The 16,407-nt window shown below is 41.4% G+C and overlaps 1 protein-coding gene across 2 annotated transcripts in view; it reads right to left on the bottom strand.

The window, feature by feature from the left end:
• Positions 1 to 16,407, bottom strand: part of CDH2 (cadherin 2) — a 214,749-nt gene that overhangs the window by 21,178 nt on the left and 177,164 nt on the right. For both annotated transcript variants that reach the window (XM_029219312.1, XM_029219321.1), the window contains 4 exons: positions 15,971 to 16,113; positions 12,882 to 13,115; positions 12,347 to 12,580; positions 10,256 to 10,395 (listed from right to left, as the gene is read on the bottom strand). In XM_029219312.1, coding sequence (XP_029075145.1) covers positions 10,256 to 10,395; positions 12,347 to 12,580; positions 12,882 to 13,115; positions 15,971 to 16,113 — 751 coding nt within the window. The remainder of the gene's footprint in view (positions 1 to 10,255; positions 10,396 to 12,346; positions 12,581 to 12,881; positions 13,116 to 15,970; positions 16,114 to 16,407) is intronic.

Here is a 16,407-nt window from a genome sequence, read left to right as displayed (position 1 = left end):
GGGGCTAGTTCCTGAGATTGGTGGGTAATCTTTAGAGACCGTCTTGGCTCAAGCAGAGACCCCTGGTCTCAGGGAAGTGGCTGGTTTGGTCTCCAGGTGCTTTCTTGTACCTGTGTCTCATCCTTCTGTCTAGGTATCCAGCGTGGATTTTAGATTTTAGTACCTGTTGCCCAGATTGTATCTCAAGTCTTTTCATAACTTGGCTGCTCAAATTGCTTTTCCAAGATTCTATACTTGTCAGTGTCAAAATGTGCTCAATTTTGCAAGCCATGCTTAACGAATTAATTGGGTCTTACCCTTTGCCTGTTCTAAAGCCAGATTACCAGTGGTCATCTAATAAACTGAGGCTAAGCGCCCAGCCTCACTGTTTCTACAGAGTAACACCTGCCTGCCATAGACAAGCAAGAGTAAATAAAACGCCTTTCATGTGACCTCCATCCCGGTGCATAAGAGCTGGGCCTCTCAAGTCACATGGACCTGGGTTTGAAAACTGGACTAATGGCAATATCTACTACACAGGGTTGTTGGGATTATAAAAGATTATAAAAGACACGTGAACTGAGAGCAGAGCCCAGGGCCTGACACAGGACAAGTATGTAATGAAACACTGGCATTTATGAATCTGGTCATCATTTCCTGAAGCCATCATAGATTTCAAAAAATGAAAGTGAAGTTATCAGGCTGTAATGGTTCAATTAACCCTGTAGAAAGGCTTGCAAACTAAGAGATTCTGGAAGAGGGCCCAATGCACAAACATTCTATGAGTGCCTGCGAGGTGCCAACTGTCCTAGATGCTGGAAGGAAAAAATGAATGTGACAAGTCCCTGCTCTCAGGGCCTTTAAGGTCAGGACCAGGGCTGCACACAAGATCTCAAAATAGAGGCAGACATGGGATACGCTCTGGGAGCACGTAGCAGAGACACTTGATTCAGGCTGCGACCCTGAGAGATGTCCTGAGATGGAATCTTGGGGGCTGAATAGAGTCAGGTGGGGCAAGACTGTGGACTAAGCCATAAAAGTGTGAAATAGCGTGAGAAGTTCAATTCTACTGCAGTTTAAAATGCAAGGTGGAGGATCAATGGGAGGTAAAACTGAGTCATCAACCCGCAGAGTCCCCCTTCCTCAAAGCCAAACCCTGAGTCACAGGAACTGTGGGTTCTTTCCCCATCTCAGGCACTTCAACTCTGTTAAATGTGCTTTCTGAGTCATGGAGATGCTGGGGATCTGATCTACTGAAATACTGAGACTAATTTCTAGAAATCGCATGAGACATTAATTTCACTGAAAAAAAAATGCCAGTTGACACTCATACAGCAATCACATCTGGATCTTTTGGGCTTTGGAATCCCTGCCCACTAAAAAGAGCTCCTGGCATGACTCCTTTTATCCTTAAATATGTGATTCCTTTCACGTGCAAGTGCTGGGCCTCGATCAAGAAGACTTTAGTATCCCCGAGGTGCAGGGGCAGTGCTCCCCAGGTGGGGGACAGCTGCTCTCCCTGGATTTAGGTGAGCCTGACACACAGTGTCCCATTTTCCTGCTGGACCTCCTGTGTCTCCTCCGTGTCCAGGGACCCACTTCTTTCTGACACATCTGGATGGGTCAGATTGATGCTCTTGATCTAGCTGTGGGTAGTTACTGTGAGAAAGCATGTTCTCACAGAACCTCAGAAAGATTCTCTAAACTCAGGTACCTAACCAGGGTGGCTAGAGCCTTCCAGCTGGTCACCAAACCCATTTATTCTTCTCTCAAGGCAGGAGTGGGAGTGATGTGTCTCATTTCCAGGCCTGGCCCATGAAAATCTCCCACAAATCATCCTTCCTGCCCTTCTGTCACCCAGTGACACATGTATGTATGGCTAGGGTGACCTTGGAAGCCACATGTGGAAGATGGGGGAGTCACTGGCACTCTGAGTGACCACGTGGAATGGCACAAACTTTCTGTCTCCATTCCAAACTCCCATGACTCGAAACCCAATTACGGCCAAGTAAGCAAGAAATAAACTTCAATGAGGCTTAGGTCACTGAAATCTTAGAGCTTGTTAGAGCAGCTAGCCTATTTTAACTAAGAGATCTGCCTAAATATATTTGTGGCTAATCCTCTTTCTTTCTTTCTCTTTTTCAAAAACCAGTACTACAGGAAACTATCCCATGGTTTCAGAGCACTGTAGTACCTTCTTCCCATAGGAATTTGGTTTTGTTCATCCAAAGCATAATAATTATTATATAATTGAATCAGAGTCTGCAAAAAGGGGTATCTACAAAGGATACGCTGATAACATAAATCCATAAAGCTGGCCTGGTATGGAAAAAAGGAAACCAACAATTACTGGAACGCGCTTGCTGCTTAAAGAAGACGTCTCTGTTTAGTTTCCAACAATCACTGCCATGTCAGAATGCAGGCCATCTTTCCATTTTTTGAGAGGACAGGAAGAGCCAGAATTCTTTTATGTGAATTTTTGTCGGTTTTTAAACTCTGCCAGCTGAATAAAACACAGCTGTGGGCTTTTCATGAACAGACCCCCTGTGTCTGAACTGTGACTTTCAAGTGATCCAGAATCCAGCTTTCTGACATGGCCCCAAACCATCAGGGCTGGTAGCAGGTACCTTCTCAGAGAGCTCAGAACCATCTCTAGTGCAAAAGAAACTAGCCCAGAGCATGTCTCAAAGACTTCAGGAACCAAATTTGGGCATTCCGAGAGTCCCCATCGGCCTGGAATGTGAAGCCTGCTGAGCCCAAGAGGTGCTGGGCCTTGGGGCAAGAGACTGAGAGCAAACAGCTTATTAGCCAATTGTGAGGCTATGCTCAACAGCAGCAGTAGGTATGGGAATTCAGAGTGGTACCCAGTGGATAACAAGGGCTGAGAATCCAAGAGTGACCCAGAGAGTGGCGTCTTCATGCAGCTATTCACACTTTCCGTCCAGATCAGCTCTGACCAGCGTCAGCGTTAATCTCAAATGAGTTGACTCTACTTGTGCAGATGACAAGCCTGCTCCCTTACTGCTACCCTTGTTCCCCTGAACCACCAGCTGTGGTCCTAAGGCTCCCAGCATCCACTGACTGTCACTGGAGAAACTTCCGAACGTGCATAGCAGCACCTTCTTCCATAGACCCAGAGCCCCCAAACAGCCCAAGGCCTCGGGAACGGAAAATCTTCCCAAGTTAAATTTTAACAGCAGAGAAAACTACTGTAGTAGTTTTCATTCACCCGGAGCCTACTTCAAGAAGGGGACGGCCTTCTTCCGATAAATTCAGATGACATTGTGAAAGGCACTGTTTTCGTTGCCAGGCTGAGCTTCAGCTTTGCCAAGGAAGGTACCATCTTCTTTGGGCTCAGGCCTACTGGGATTTAATCCCCACCTTCACTACTTTCTCACAGTGGGGACCTTCTTTGCTGGACTGGGGGAGGGTCAAATGAAATTACGGATATAAAGCACTTAGTACAGGTATTCAGTACCGTGCCTGATACGTAGGTTACCACACACACCCTGCCCCCCCAACAATAGCTTCTGCTGTTATTATGGAGAATGAAGCTGTATCATGTCAAGAGATTTAGGCAGAGGTCGTTTAAAGACAGCACTAGTGAGTATTACAAACATGATACACATTCAGTATGTGTCTGTTTAATGTAACAGTAATCGTAATTAAGTCTAAGATTTAGAGAGCAGGAAGCTAACAGTTTCTGTTTCCCGTCCTGGGGCTAAAAGGGGATGGGTTCCAGGAGAAGTGAACTATCAGGCGGTTCCATTGTACATTCACCCGTATTTTATTAGTGATTCTGATATGGAAGGAACCAGATACAAAGATCGTGAGAAGGGATCCAGTGTCTGCAAGCAGCTCCACTGACCAAAAGGGCACTGAAGGACATTTACTAATGAGGATAATTAAACATGACTTGATAAACACCCAAAGCCCCCCTGATCACGGCAGTGAAGCAGATAAAGAAGGGACCTCACCCTCTGAAAAGAGACTGGGCATTATACTGAGCCTGTCCAACTGCCAACAGCACTGTGAGGAAATAATGGTTGTGTTCAGAACACATCTAATGCCAGTTTCAGAAACGGGCCCAACCTAGTCACATGACAATGGAAACCAGAACAGAATATCCACACGCACCGAGAAAAGTCTACTGTCCACAAGACAAGAGAAAAGATATGGAGGTGTTTTTTTGGTCTGTTTGTTTTGTTTTTCTTTCCTTAGGCTCTATATTTTTAGCTATTTTGTTAAAGAAACTAGCAACCTGTGTTTTGGCACAGAACTTAAACAGAGATGCTAATCAACAGCAGGGAAGATAAAGGCTCCTTTGTAAAGGACCGTTTTGCTTTGTTTTCTTTCTAATCAGTTAGCTCCTTAAGGATACTTCCTCTGGACGGGAAGAATAAGAATTTTGGCTAAGCCAGCTTTAGGCTAGGCATCATAGATTCCTGGCGACAGCTGCTGCAGACCTGCCTTTGCCTGTAGCCACAAGCCTCCACCAACTAGCTAAACTGACCTCTGAGGTCTACCCATCTTTGAAAGCTGATGATTCTGAAAGACTGTCTGGCGGAGACGTCTGGCAGACCACAGCCTGATCATGACAAGCTGTCTGCTTCCTATGGCACAGTCTCCAACCACATCTGGAGGTCACACCCATGCTCTGTAAAATACCTGCTACGTGTAATAAAAATCGACCAAAACTTGCCTAGAATGTAACATGGCACCAGTTCCATTTCCGAGGCTCACTCTTGTAAAAACATAATGTCTTCAAAAAAAAAAAACAATAAAAAATATGAGCCAAAGTCTGTTGCCAAAAAGGCTTAATGCATGCTTCAAAGAAATAGAATTTCTAACAGGGAGCCACATGTGAATTATGGACAATAGTATACAGTATACTTCACAAAACTGAACTTCTCAGGAACCGGCTATGACTTTAAGATTAAAAAGCAATGGCATCTTGTTTAGAACATGGAGAAGCATTTGGCATAAATTCACTTAGAAAGTAAGAGTATTAAATAAAGTGTTTCTTTTTCTTAAGGAAAAAAAGTAAATGATAAAGTCCATCCAAAACTTTAAAATAGAAATCTTGATGAATTCTATTGGAGAAAATATCCGAACAGATAGGGAGATATATTAGAAAGCTCTAGTAATGAAAACAGCATGGTATTGGCCTAAGAATAGACAAATAGGACAACTAGTACAGCACAGAGCATCTGGAAGCCACCCCACAGGTCCACACATATATAACCACCTGCTTTATGACAAACGAACCCCTTCAATGCAGTGGAGATGGGTTATCGTTTTAGTAAACAGTGCTGGATAGCCAGCTAGGAAGAAAACAGAAGAGACCCCTGATCTATATCTTTTTTTTTAATTGGAGTATAATTGCTTTATAACGCTGTGTTAGTTTCTGCTGTACAATGAAGTGAATCAGCTATATGTATATCTATATCCCCTCCCTCTTGGACCTCCCTCCACCCCCATCCTACCCAACTAGGTCATCACAGAGCACCGAGCTGAGCTCCCTGTGCTATACAGCAGGTTCCCACTAGCTAGCTATTTCACACATGGTAGTGTATTTATGTCAAACCTAATCTCCCAATTTGTCCCACCCCCCTTCCCCCTCTGTGTCCATATGTCCGTTCTCTACGTCTGCTTCTCTATTCCTGCCCTGCAAATAGGTTCATCCGTACCATTTTTCTAGATTTCCACAAATATGCGTTAATATACGATATTTGTTTTTCTCTTTCTGGCTTACTTATACTACATGAATAATCCATTACAGATGGATCACAGACTTAATATAATAGGTAAAACCATAAAGCTTCAAGAAGGCAAGATTTTTTGGGGGGGGCATTCATTAACTCAGGGAGACAAAGTTTCCTTAAATAGGTATAAATGTACTAACCATAATGGAAAAAACTGATAAATTAGACTTCATTAAAATTAAAAACTTCTTTTCATCATAAGGTACCACTAAGAGAATAAAAAAGCAAGCTACAGAATAGAAGATATTTATAATACATTTATCCGACAAAGAACTGATATCCATAGTATAGAAGGCCCTCCTACAAATCAATAAGAAAAAGACAAACAACCCAATAGAAAAGTAAACAAATAAGCTGAACAGACACTTCACAGAGAAGGTATCAAAATGGCAAGTAAGTCAGTAGGAACATCCCAATTAAATCATAATGAGGCACATACCACCAGAGTGGCTAAAATTTTGAAAGACTGAGAAAACCCAAGGGCTAGTGAGGATGTAGGGCAACTGGAAGTCTCATATGCCGCTGTGGCCAGGGGAGTGTGAACTGGTACAATCACTTCGGAAAACTGGCAGGATTGTACTGAGGGCTGCACCTATATGCATATTCTAGGACCTAGAAATTCAATCCCTGAGCACATACCAGCACAAATGTGCCAAAACACAGGCATAAGAACATTCATAGCAGTTTTATTCATAATAACTCAGCTGGATCAACTCAAATGCCAAGTGTAGTAGGATGGATAAATAAAATGTGGTCAATTCTCACAACACAACAGTATTTGGCAATGACAAGAAATGAACTACTTCTAAATGTAGCATGGATGAATCTTACAGATAAAATATCGAGTAAAGGAAGCCAGGCAGGAAAAGTACCTACTGTATGACATCCATTTTTATAATAAAATCCAAAACCAAGGTAATGCCCATCTATGGTGATGGAAATAAAAAATACTAGTTACTTTTGACACAGGGCATACTGCCTGACAGGGGGGTACACAGTGAGCTTCTGGGGTAATGGAAACATGCTTTGTTGACATGAGTGATGATTATACTCTGAAACAGGGAGGAAGCCTTCTGCTTCTGGTTGGGATAGAGAAAAGCATGAGATTATCATTGACACTCTAATGCTAAGAACAAGCCAGGTATGTTACTAAATCACAGATTTCTGAGAACAAAAGATAGCTAAACACATAATGAGATCTAACTGAATGAAAATAAAGAAACCAGCAAGCCCTTTCTAGGAGAAAGAAGACCCATAACTGTTCTTATCCCCGGAGGAAGAGTGAGAAGAGTCATTCAATGGTAAAAGGACAGATCACCCTGACTCTGAAGGAAACTTTAGTGGCCATGAGTGGATATAGGCTTGATGGAGTCACATCCTTGGGGAGCCTGTACCTGCCACCAGCTCCTTCCCATAGGCCTTTACCTAGCGCACAAACTGGGGGTCCACCAAAGGGTGGGTGCAGGGCCACAGATCTGTCATACTAAGGAGGGAGTTTGGACTTGATAATTTCCAAAGAGCAGATGGGGTGTGCATCCAGAGACCGGACTCTCATGAGGAGGCCGCCGCAGGTCAGTGATGTTTCTGACCTAAGTGAAGGCAGTGGCCTGGATGATGGTGAAAGTGAATGGATCTCATGAACCACTTTAGAGGCAGAGGAGACAGAACCTTCGGTGTAGGCTTCCTATGCTGCATATTTTATTCCGCTATTATGAGGTACAAGTTAGAGTGAATAAAAAACCCGTTATCTAACTTTGTCACAATTTTCTATAATGAGAACTGCAAATGGGAATCGTAAGAGGATCAGAGAATGGGTGGAGGCTCTTGATCTAGACTAAACTGCCATCAAAGAACCAAGAGGCAACAGGAAGACGCCACAGGAAGACCAGCACTATTTCAATAAAGAAATGAGCCACTGAGGTCAATCCAGAGCAAGTTCCAGAAGAGTCTTTGGACTATCAAGAAAGTGGGTAGGAAGCGACACATTCGTGCCCAAGAGTTGATCTGGGAGCAGAGAAAATTTCCCGGGTCAGGTAAAGAAGAGGTGGAAGATTGATAACAATTTTAATAAATCTTGCAATAGGTAAGTTTTACCATTTGATCTCAAGCATCAATCTAGGTGGACACAGTCAGTAATGGAAGTTAAGTCTTTCCTAAAATAACTACAACAATAAAGTTTCATTAAATAATTTCTTAAAGGAATTGGAAGGGAAGAGAAAAAGCCAGATCAGCTGACATCAAGTACCCTGGTCCAGACCCTCAGATGCTGTGAAATATCTTGGTTCTTGATTCTATGCAGCATCCAGTCATGACTGATGTCCTTCTAGTTGTTACTATTTTTACCAAAGCTTCACTGAGTTGGGCTTAGGTTTATGCCTAGAAAATTATGCACAATGACATGAAAAATAAAATGCTGAAAGAAGATTTATGAGATAATGTGATCAGTATAATGTTTGCTGTTTCTTGAACATAGCTCAGGAAAGTGAAAGGACAGATTAATGAGGGATTAAGCCAAACATGAATTTTAATATCCAAAGACATTTATAAGCAAGAAACCCTGGGGTATATTTATAGAGTCACTTTAATTAGTCAGTATTCAAAACAGCTTTACACATGAGTCAAGTTTTCAACAGATTTAAAATACACATCTCTTCTAAATGAGAGAATTGAGGTATTGTAAACCAAGCATGGAATCAGGAATCGGAAGATTCGGGCTTGAGTTCTGACTCTGCCAGTTACAGACTTGGAGAGCAAATCACAAAACCTGTTCAAATGGAAAATGGAAAACTCTGATGGACTGCCACAAAGATGAAACACAACAATGGGTGCGAATGTGCTTTGTAAAACAAAAAGCGATATATTATATCTTCAAAGGAGTAAAGAAGAGAAAGGGAACATATGTTCAGAAATTTGCTTGAATTAATTTTTCAAGTTAACAGTCCTATCACTAATGTCTACGTATATACTCTGCAGACAGAGTATTTTGAATTTACTGATAATGATCCCAGACCCAAGGATTCTGGGTTCTTTACCTGACTACTACCCCCAACACTTGCATTAGTATATGGAAGTGAGAGCTATCCAGTGTATCTAAGAAATACCTCTCACAGTGATTGCTCATGGATTATACTCATACCTTCCAGATAATTGCAAAAGGAGCTGTATATTGATAACTATATAGTTAGTTTAGGCTGTATCATCAGACAGACCTGGATTCAAATCCTACTTCTATCACTTCCTAGTTGTATGAATTTATAGACTCCAACAATCCCTATCTGTTTGCTAACACAAAAGTGGACATAGTCACAATACAGTACACAGCTTTCAAAGATTTAAGAGGTAACAGCATTTAATGTGCTTAGCAGAATGCCTGGTATGTAGTACAGACCTTGAAAGTGTTAGTTACAATGATATCTACAATGTTGCTTCCCAGCAGATAAAGTTCTTCATTTTCCACCTATTGGTCATTCCCATCCTCGAACAGGGATGCAGCTCCTTATGTACATACAGAAGCGCATGTTATTCTATAACCAGTCAGGAGCTCAACATTTATTAAGCAACTACTATAAGCCAGGCACCATGACAGACATCACGGGTACAGAGGTGAGCTAGATATTGTCTCTTACATTCTCAAGAATGTAAGATTCTTGGGAATTCCCTAGCGGTCCAGTGGTCAGGACTCAGCACTTTCCCTGCCAGGGCCCGGGTTCAATCCTTGGTTGGGGAACTAAGATACCACAAGCCATGTGCGGAGTGGCCAAAAAGAAAAAAGAAGTAAGATTCTTGAGGGCAGATCTTTGTCGGCTCTGCCCACCTCTGTTTCCCCAATGATTAAAATAGTGCCTGATTATTGAATGTGCTTGGTAAGTGTTTATGAAATGAATAGCTTGTGCTTTTTCTGCCATACTGATAAAAATCCAAATTCCAACATCGAAACTATTTTTACTTTTAGTTTGGATATGCAATGAAGAAAAACTGTAAAGAAAAACATTTTTATCAGTACGGATATAATTAGCATTAGGTGTAAATCCTGGGCTCCTTGAATCAATGTTAATGATCTTCTCACAAAATAAATACAATGACATTTGGCACTTTGGAAAAAAAAATCAATAAGCAGCACAGGTTGGAAAAGAATTCACCAAGTGTCTGAGAATGTGATAAAGGAAAAGAAACTTGATCCCATTCTTTTACTCTATGTATTAACATTTTCCCCACCACTTAAATTTTTTGTTGTTGTTGTTTGTTTTTTTGTTTTGTGGTACGCGGGCTTCTCACTGTTGTGGCCTCTCCCGTTGCGGAGCACGGGCTCCGGACGCACAGGCTCAGCAGCCATGGCTCACGGGCCCAGCTGCTCTGCGGCATGTGGGATCTTCCCGGACAGGGGCACGAACTCGCATCCCCTGCATCGGCAGGCGGACTCTCAACCACTGCGCCACCAGGGAAGCCCACCACTTTAATTTTAAGATGATAAAATTTCACTTAGAGATTTAAAGATTTAAAACATTGCTCACCTGGTCTTCTTCTCCTCCACCTTCTTCATCGTATTTTAAAATATTATCTCTTACATCATCTTCTGGATCAATTAAAAGTTGCTTGGCTTGGCGTTCCTTATCCCGACGTTTCATCCATACTACAAACATCAGAACGAGGACTAGGCAGAAAGAGAGTAAAGACGTACAGTGTTGTAATTTTAAAAACTCGACCTGTCTAATCACAGTCTTCGACATTAAAAATTTATACTTATATGGCTGGAAAACTTGTAATGTGTCTTCTACTCTGTTACCTATTTCTGGCCTCACATGACCAGAGACAAGACAAAGCAGAGGCCCTGAGCGCTAGGTTTAGAGTGTGAGGACCCGGGTTCTGCAAACTGGTGCCCTGTGAACTCACTGAGTGGACGTCTGTCCTCAGTTTTACCATCTACAAATGGGGACAAAAACTATTTCTGTCTTTTACTTTGTCTTGCCAGAGGATAGGATACGCTTAATATAATGGCTTGTAAATTTTAGAACAGCAAACAACAGTAAGTGAAATAGTCACTCGTTATTTAATTGCTGTTTCATTCCAGTTGATCCGTCATCATTCTACTCCCCAAATCAGAGAGAAGGGCACTTGTCAAGGACAGGACGTGCTTGCCAAGATGCCTTTGGTAGTACATTAGACCTGGATCAGCGACTTGATCATGAGGATTTTTGACTCCCAAGGGCCTGGGTCCTTCTACTGCACTATTGTACTTTTCTGTTTCCTATTCCACTGCATGTTTCAGGTAAGAAGGCCAGGGGATTAGTTTGAGCACTGAAATAACATTAGGCGTTCATGCTTTACATTTCTGTGCCAGGATTAGAATCATAAATTTTCCAGTGCGTTGATGCTAAAATCAGCATTGATTCATTTTCCTTCAAAATGGCTTGAGTCACTTCTTCATGCCACAATCCATCAGCTCTAAGTCTTTCTTGATAAGGTTGGTGTATATGCCCCATGGTAGCTGAAACTGAAACATATCCTTAAGTGTACATCTAGTGCACATTCCTTCTAAAATCTGGGGCTATCAGTTTACATCCTGAAGCAAAAGATTTAATGACTCTATTTGAGCACATTTTTATTATTGGCCATAAAAGTAAATATCCTCCTTTTAAAGCCAGATACATGATCTCATTTGCCATTGTTCCAGGGCTAAATCTAGCAAGTGGATTATTAGTACAGCACGTAGGTTTCAAATTATAGTCAGAGTAGTCTCCACATAGGAAGTAAAAAATGCTTAGCCCTCTACAGTAATTGCTTAGAAAAAAAAGGGACAGCATTCTAAATTACTAGAACACTTGCAAATGGAGAAAACATAAAAGAAATGGCCAACATTTTCAAGAAAGTGATTGGTGCATAGCATGACCGCACAGTAAACTAAGTCCTGCTGCTATTCAACAATACAACACAGGGTCCAGGCAATTTATTCTTTTAACCTGCATGCTTACAAGTGGCTCCTAAAGTACTTCCCAGTGGTTAATTCCTTGCATTCCACTGAACCAAAGACTGCAAAGTATTTTAAAAAGGAGCAATTCCTTAATCTAGACTTGCTCTAAAGACAGTTTATTGAGCTGTGCAATCATTTCTATTATCCAATGTGCTGTATGAAGTACAATCTCTCACTATTTTATGCAGCCCGTCAAAAACAAATACCTTGATCCTTGCATGGCTGGAGCAGGTTGCTGACTGCACTTTATATGGAGGAAAGCAATACACTTATTTTCCTAAATCACCAGCTACGTGCCATGAATTCAGACTCGAATCCTAAGAGAAGGGCTCCAACTGAGCACTGTCTAATATTTTTCTATGAAAAGAGTTTGCTACAGCTCCCCAAGCGATCAGCATCAGAAAACTGCAACAGGGCACGAAAGAGGTAGGCTGGCTGGGTTTGCTGCAAACACGTAAGTGATTGCAAGGATGCTCAGGGCTTCTCTCATTCTGAAGTGGGCGTGGCTGCAAGAAAATGCTCAGAGGTGGAAGAGAGTTGTTAGGTTACGATGAAAGGTGACAATAAAAAGTTACTTTGCTAAACATCCTAGAAGCAACAAGAATTACACCTAAGAGACGAGGAAAGTACTCACTGAGCAGGATGATGATGCAAAGCAGGATTGCAATGATGGCGCCCGTGCCCAGCCCTGCGCCCACAATTCTATCCACATCTGTGCAGTCCCCGTTGGAGTCACACTGGCAAACCTTCACGCGAAGGATGGAAATATTTGACTTGGGAGGATTACCCGAATCTGTGATTATGATTGGAACTTCATATATCCCGGCTTCAAGAAATTTTATCTTTAAATTGAGCTGAGCAAAATCACCTATACAAAAAAGGGAAAAATACAGTCTGACAGTTCATACATTATACGATTCAAAAACACATGGCATTTTCCAGAACGTATTACTCCCGAATGGTAGATATAAAGCAGTTTTCAACTATCCTGCACTGTCAAGTTTTTTTTTTTTTTTTTGTCTTTAAGGGCTTCTAATATCTTATTTAAACTTTAAGTAGCTTTTAAAATACATTTAAGGGGAAGATAATAAAGCACTTAAAATTAACTTTTCATGCCAGGTCAAAGCCTCTCAACTGCACATATATTCAAATAATGAACCTGTTCTCACCATTAAGCCGAGTGATGGTCCAATTTCTCTTAATAGTCACTGGAGACAAAGGAAGATCAAAAGCAAATGGTCCAGCGTTTGGATCAATGTCATAGTCAAGTGCCGTGATGTTAATTGAATTGGGGTCCGGAGTTTCGCAAGTCTCTGCCTCTTGAGGTAGCACTTGAGGGGCATTGTCATTAATATCAAGTAGATAGATCTGCAGCGTTCCTGTTCCACTCATAGGAGGGATTCCTTAAAAGGGAGAAAAAAACCACAAACCGACGCTGAACAATTCTTTCCCTTGAGACTCACTTACGATGAAACTCTAAGTTTCCAGCCTGCTTGCCCCTATCACTGCGTAACCTTGGAAGAATGTAGTTGCCACAGCATCTCGGCAGACTGTTTTCGGTACAAGGCCACTTCATGCCTCTTTTGCAGGATGACCCTGTGCTGCCCCCGCTGGGGCTGCTGGCGCTGAGGGGCGGTAACAAGGCGCATGCGCACGCCCCTGGCCCGGCCAAGCGTGATCCGGTGCCCTCGCCGTCCTTACTCTGGGCCCCGTGCACATCGCGCTCCTCTAGGCACCGGGGATTGTAAGAGAAGCAGAACCCCGGGCTCATGATCTCATGGGCCCTACTCTTTGAGGGAGAACCAAGCCGTGTGCACAAAAGAACCCAAGAATGCTTTTCAAGCTCAGACACTGCTCTGAAATATCGAAACAGTCTACAGACAAGTGATATGGACCCACAGACCTCATCTTGGGGAGGAGCCCATGGAGAAGAGACATGTTATTTACTGATCAACCAACTACTTCCTTGAGAAAGTATTAGGTTGCTCCCTATACGTTATTTCATTGTCATCCTACGAAGTAGGTTTAAACAGATAGGCACCGAAGTTTCTGTAAACTGGTCACGGTCGCACCCTCTTAGAAGTGGTAGGGTTGCTAGTAAAGACTGGTCTGCCTGACCCCAAATCCATTCTCATTCCACTATAAAATGTGGTCTCTGTACTTGTCACTTGTGAAAATTTAGACTGGTGATTTGGACTCTGCTGTGTTATAAATATTTATAAATAAATATATAACAAATATATAAAATGTAATGAGAACATTATTATATAAACATTATATCAAATATATAAGACAATTACATTTAATTATGTAATTTATATATATTATATAAATCTAATATAATAGAAATATAGGAATTTTCTAAATAAGGCTGAATATTGAAACCCAGAGGTTTAAGTGACCTGCCCAAGGTCATGAAACTAGGAAGGTGCACACATACACTCCTCAGGAGGGGACAAGGAGAAATCTCCACGGACCTCTCTAAGGAGTATGGGTGGCTCTGAGAGCAGGGAGTTTAAGGTGGAGCAGTAGGATGGCTGTTCACCATATGCTAATAGCACCAGAACCACTATGATTCTTTGTAGTTTGAGTTAGCTTCACATTTATTATCACATTTAATATTATTTGACTGCCATAACAACTTCACAGAATAGCAAGCAGCAAAAACAACAATTAATAATGAAACAAAGGCACAGAGATTATAACAGCTTGTCCAATTATTAAGGAGCAGAACTGGGGCTCTAAATCCAGTCTTGTGATTTAAAGTCAAGTGCATTTGCAAAGCATCACAGCTACACAGATTTAACTGCTCACTTCTCTCTTGTATCAAACACTCTTTCAAGTAGAAAACAATCCACCTTGGTGAATGAAAAATCTGGTTGTAACTCACAACCAACATATATACATATAATTTTATAGCTCTTTAAATCTCAACATAATGGTGCAAGATATATTACTTTAAGTTTCACTGTGGAGAAAGCTACCACTTACATATGGCGAGACAAGATACAACACACACGAATGCCGTGCTTTGATGTGAAATGGCAGAAGAGGTTCCTGCCAAGTTTCAATTCTAAATATTTGAACAGTAGGTCTCATATTAGAAAGTATAAGAAATACTGCTTTGGCCCTGTCACCTTGTAGATTTCTGACAGATAATGATCTCATTGAATCTTATTATACAGGATTTGGAAAGGTTCTTTGAAACTGTTCTCATCAAAAATGTTGATATGCAACGTTTTTCAAACTGCATATCTCAGCCACCAAATAGAAAAGCCTACTATTTTTATTAGATGCTAACATTCACAGTCCAACATTAAAATGATTTTAGAAGATGGTCATGATTCAGTTTTAAAACTATTAACACACATAGAAATGTTTATTTGAGTGTTTAGTTTGTGCCAGGCACTGTTTTAAAACCTTTACATGTATAAGCCTTGTTATCTTCCCCCGTACGCTATGAGTTATATACTGCTACCATTATCCCTATTTAACAGAAAAAGGGAATGGACAGATTTAAAACCTTGTTGCCAGTCCTGCAGTTAGAAAATGATAGAACTGGAGTCTGGACCCTGGGGGTCAGGTGGAACTTCAAAGCTTCACTCTTAAACCATGTCATATTGGGAGCTGAAACAAGTCCGACTCCAGTTTAACGTGAGTCATTTTCATCTTACATATCTAAAAAAAAGTGCTCTCTATTAATATCAGCCATTTAGAATCCAGCAGAGACCCAGAAATAAAATAGATGCTAAACTATATGTTTATGTTTTTCAAAACCAACACACTAAAGCTCAAGTACTCAATTATTTCAATTTAGGCATGAAATTTAGAGTTTCCTAGCCTGTGGCAGACTAGAGGTAGAGAATTAGAAAAAATGCTAGATACAGACAAACTGATGGCAACAAACACATTGACTAGAAGAAATATAAAAAGACCACCTCAAAAACCACTGTGTCTGGGCCACTGAGGCATCAAGGTGCAGCAGAGCAGAAAAACCACAAAGGCTTGTGATCACAATACTAGGTGACCACGGAGGGTCTAAGGACATTGGGAACATTCATTACAGAAGACAGGGAATGTATCACAGAAAGCCCAGTGGAAATGGAAAATAGAAATTGGGGCCTTAGAAGAATGAAGGTCAGTTTTCTAGACAATTGGGTTTTGTAGAAAACTTCATTTCCTGATGATGCATTTGTGATAAGGCTCTACGCTCTTAACAACATCCAGGATAATACAGTGACTATATTTAATTACGTACCATTGTCAGAAGCAAGGAAAGTAGCGTTATATATATTATTTTTCACATTTGGAGATTCTCTGTCCAAAACAGCAATTGTAGTTATCTGCCCATTCACAGGATCTATTTTTAGCCAGTTGGCAGGATCAGATAATTTTGTGTATCTACAAAATGAAAGCACATACATTTAATATTTTTGACATGACACTTAAAAAATAAAGCCTATTTTTCAGGTTTAGTCCCAGGTGAAACCGGTGCGTTAACTTGCATTTTTGTAGATGATGGTTGGACATGCAGCCGTAACGCGGGAAAGAATTTCTGTGGCAGTGGTTTGGGGAGGTACGTGAAAGTTGTGTGCTGCATGGGCAGGCGCACAGGAAACATTGCATAGGTGTTCCAGGGGAAAGACCAGGAGCCCAGTCTCCCTACTGCAGTTTGGGGTTAAGGGGGATTTGACA

The sequence above is a fragment of the Monodon monoceros genome, unplaced genomic scaffold, assembly GCF_005190385.1.
Source record: "Monodon monoceros isolate NGI ecotype Baffin Bay Population unplaced genomic scaffold, NGI_Narwhal_1 Super_Scaffold_1, whole genome shotgun sequence".
In the NCBI taxonomy this organism is placed as follows: Eukaryota; Metazoa; Chordata; class Mammalia; order Artiodactyla; family Monodontidae; genus Monodon; species Monodon monoceros.
The sequence above is the reverse complement of the archived record's forward strand: the minus strand, read 5'-3'. Positions and strand labels throughout refer to the sequence as shown.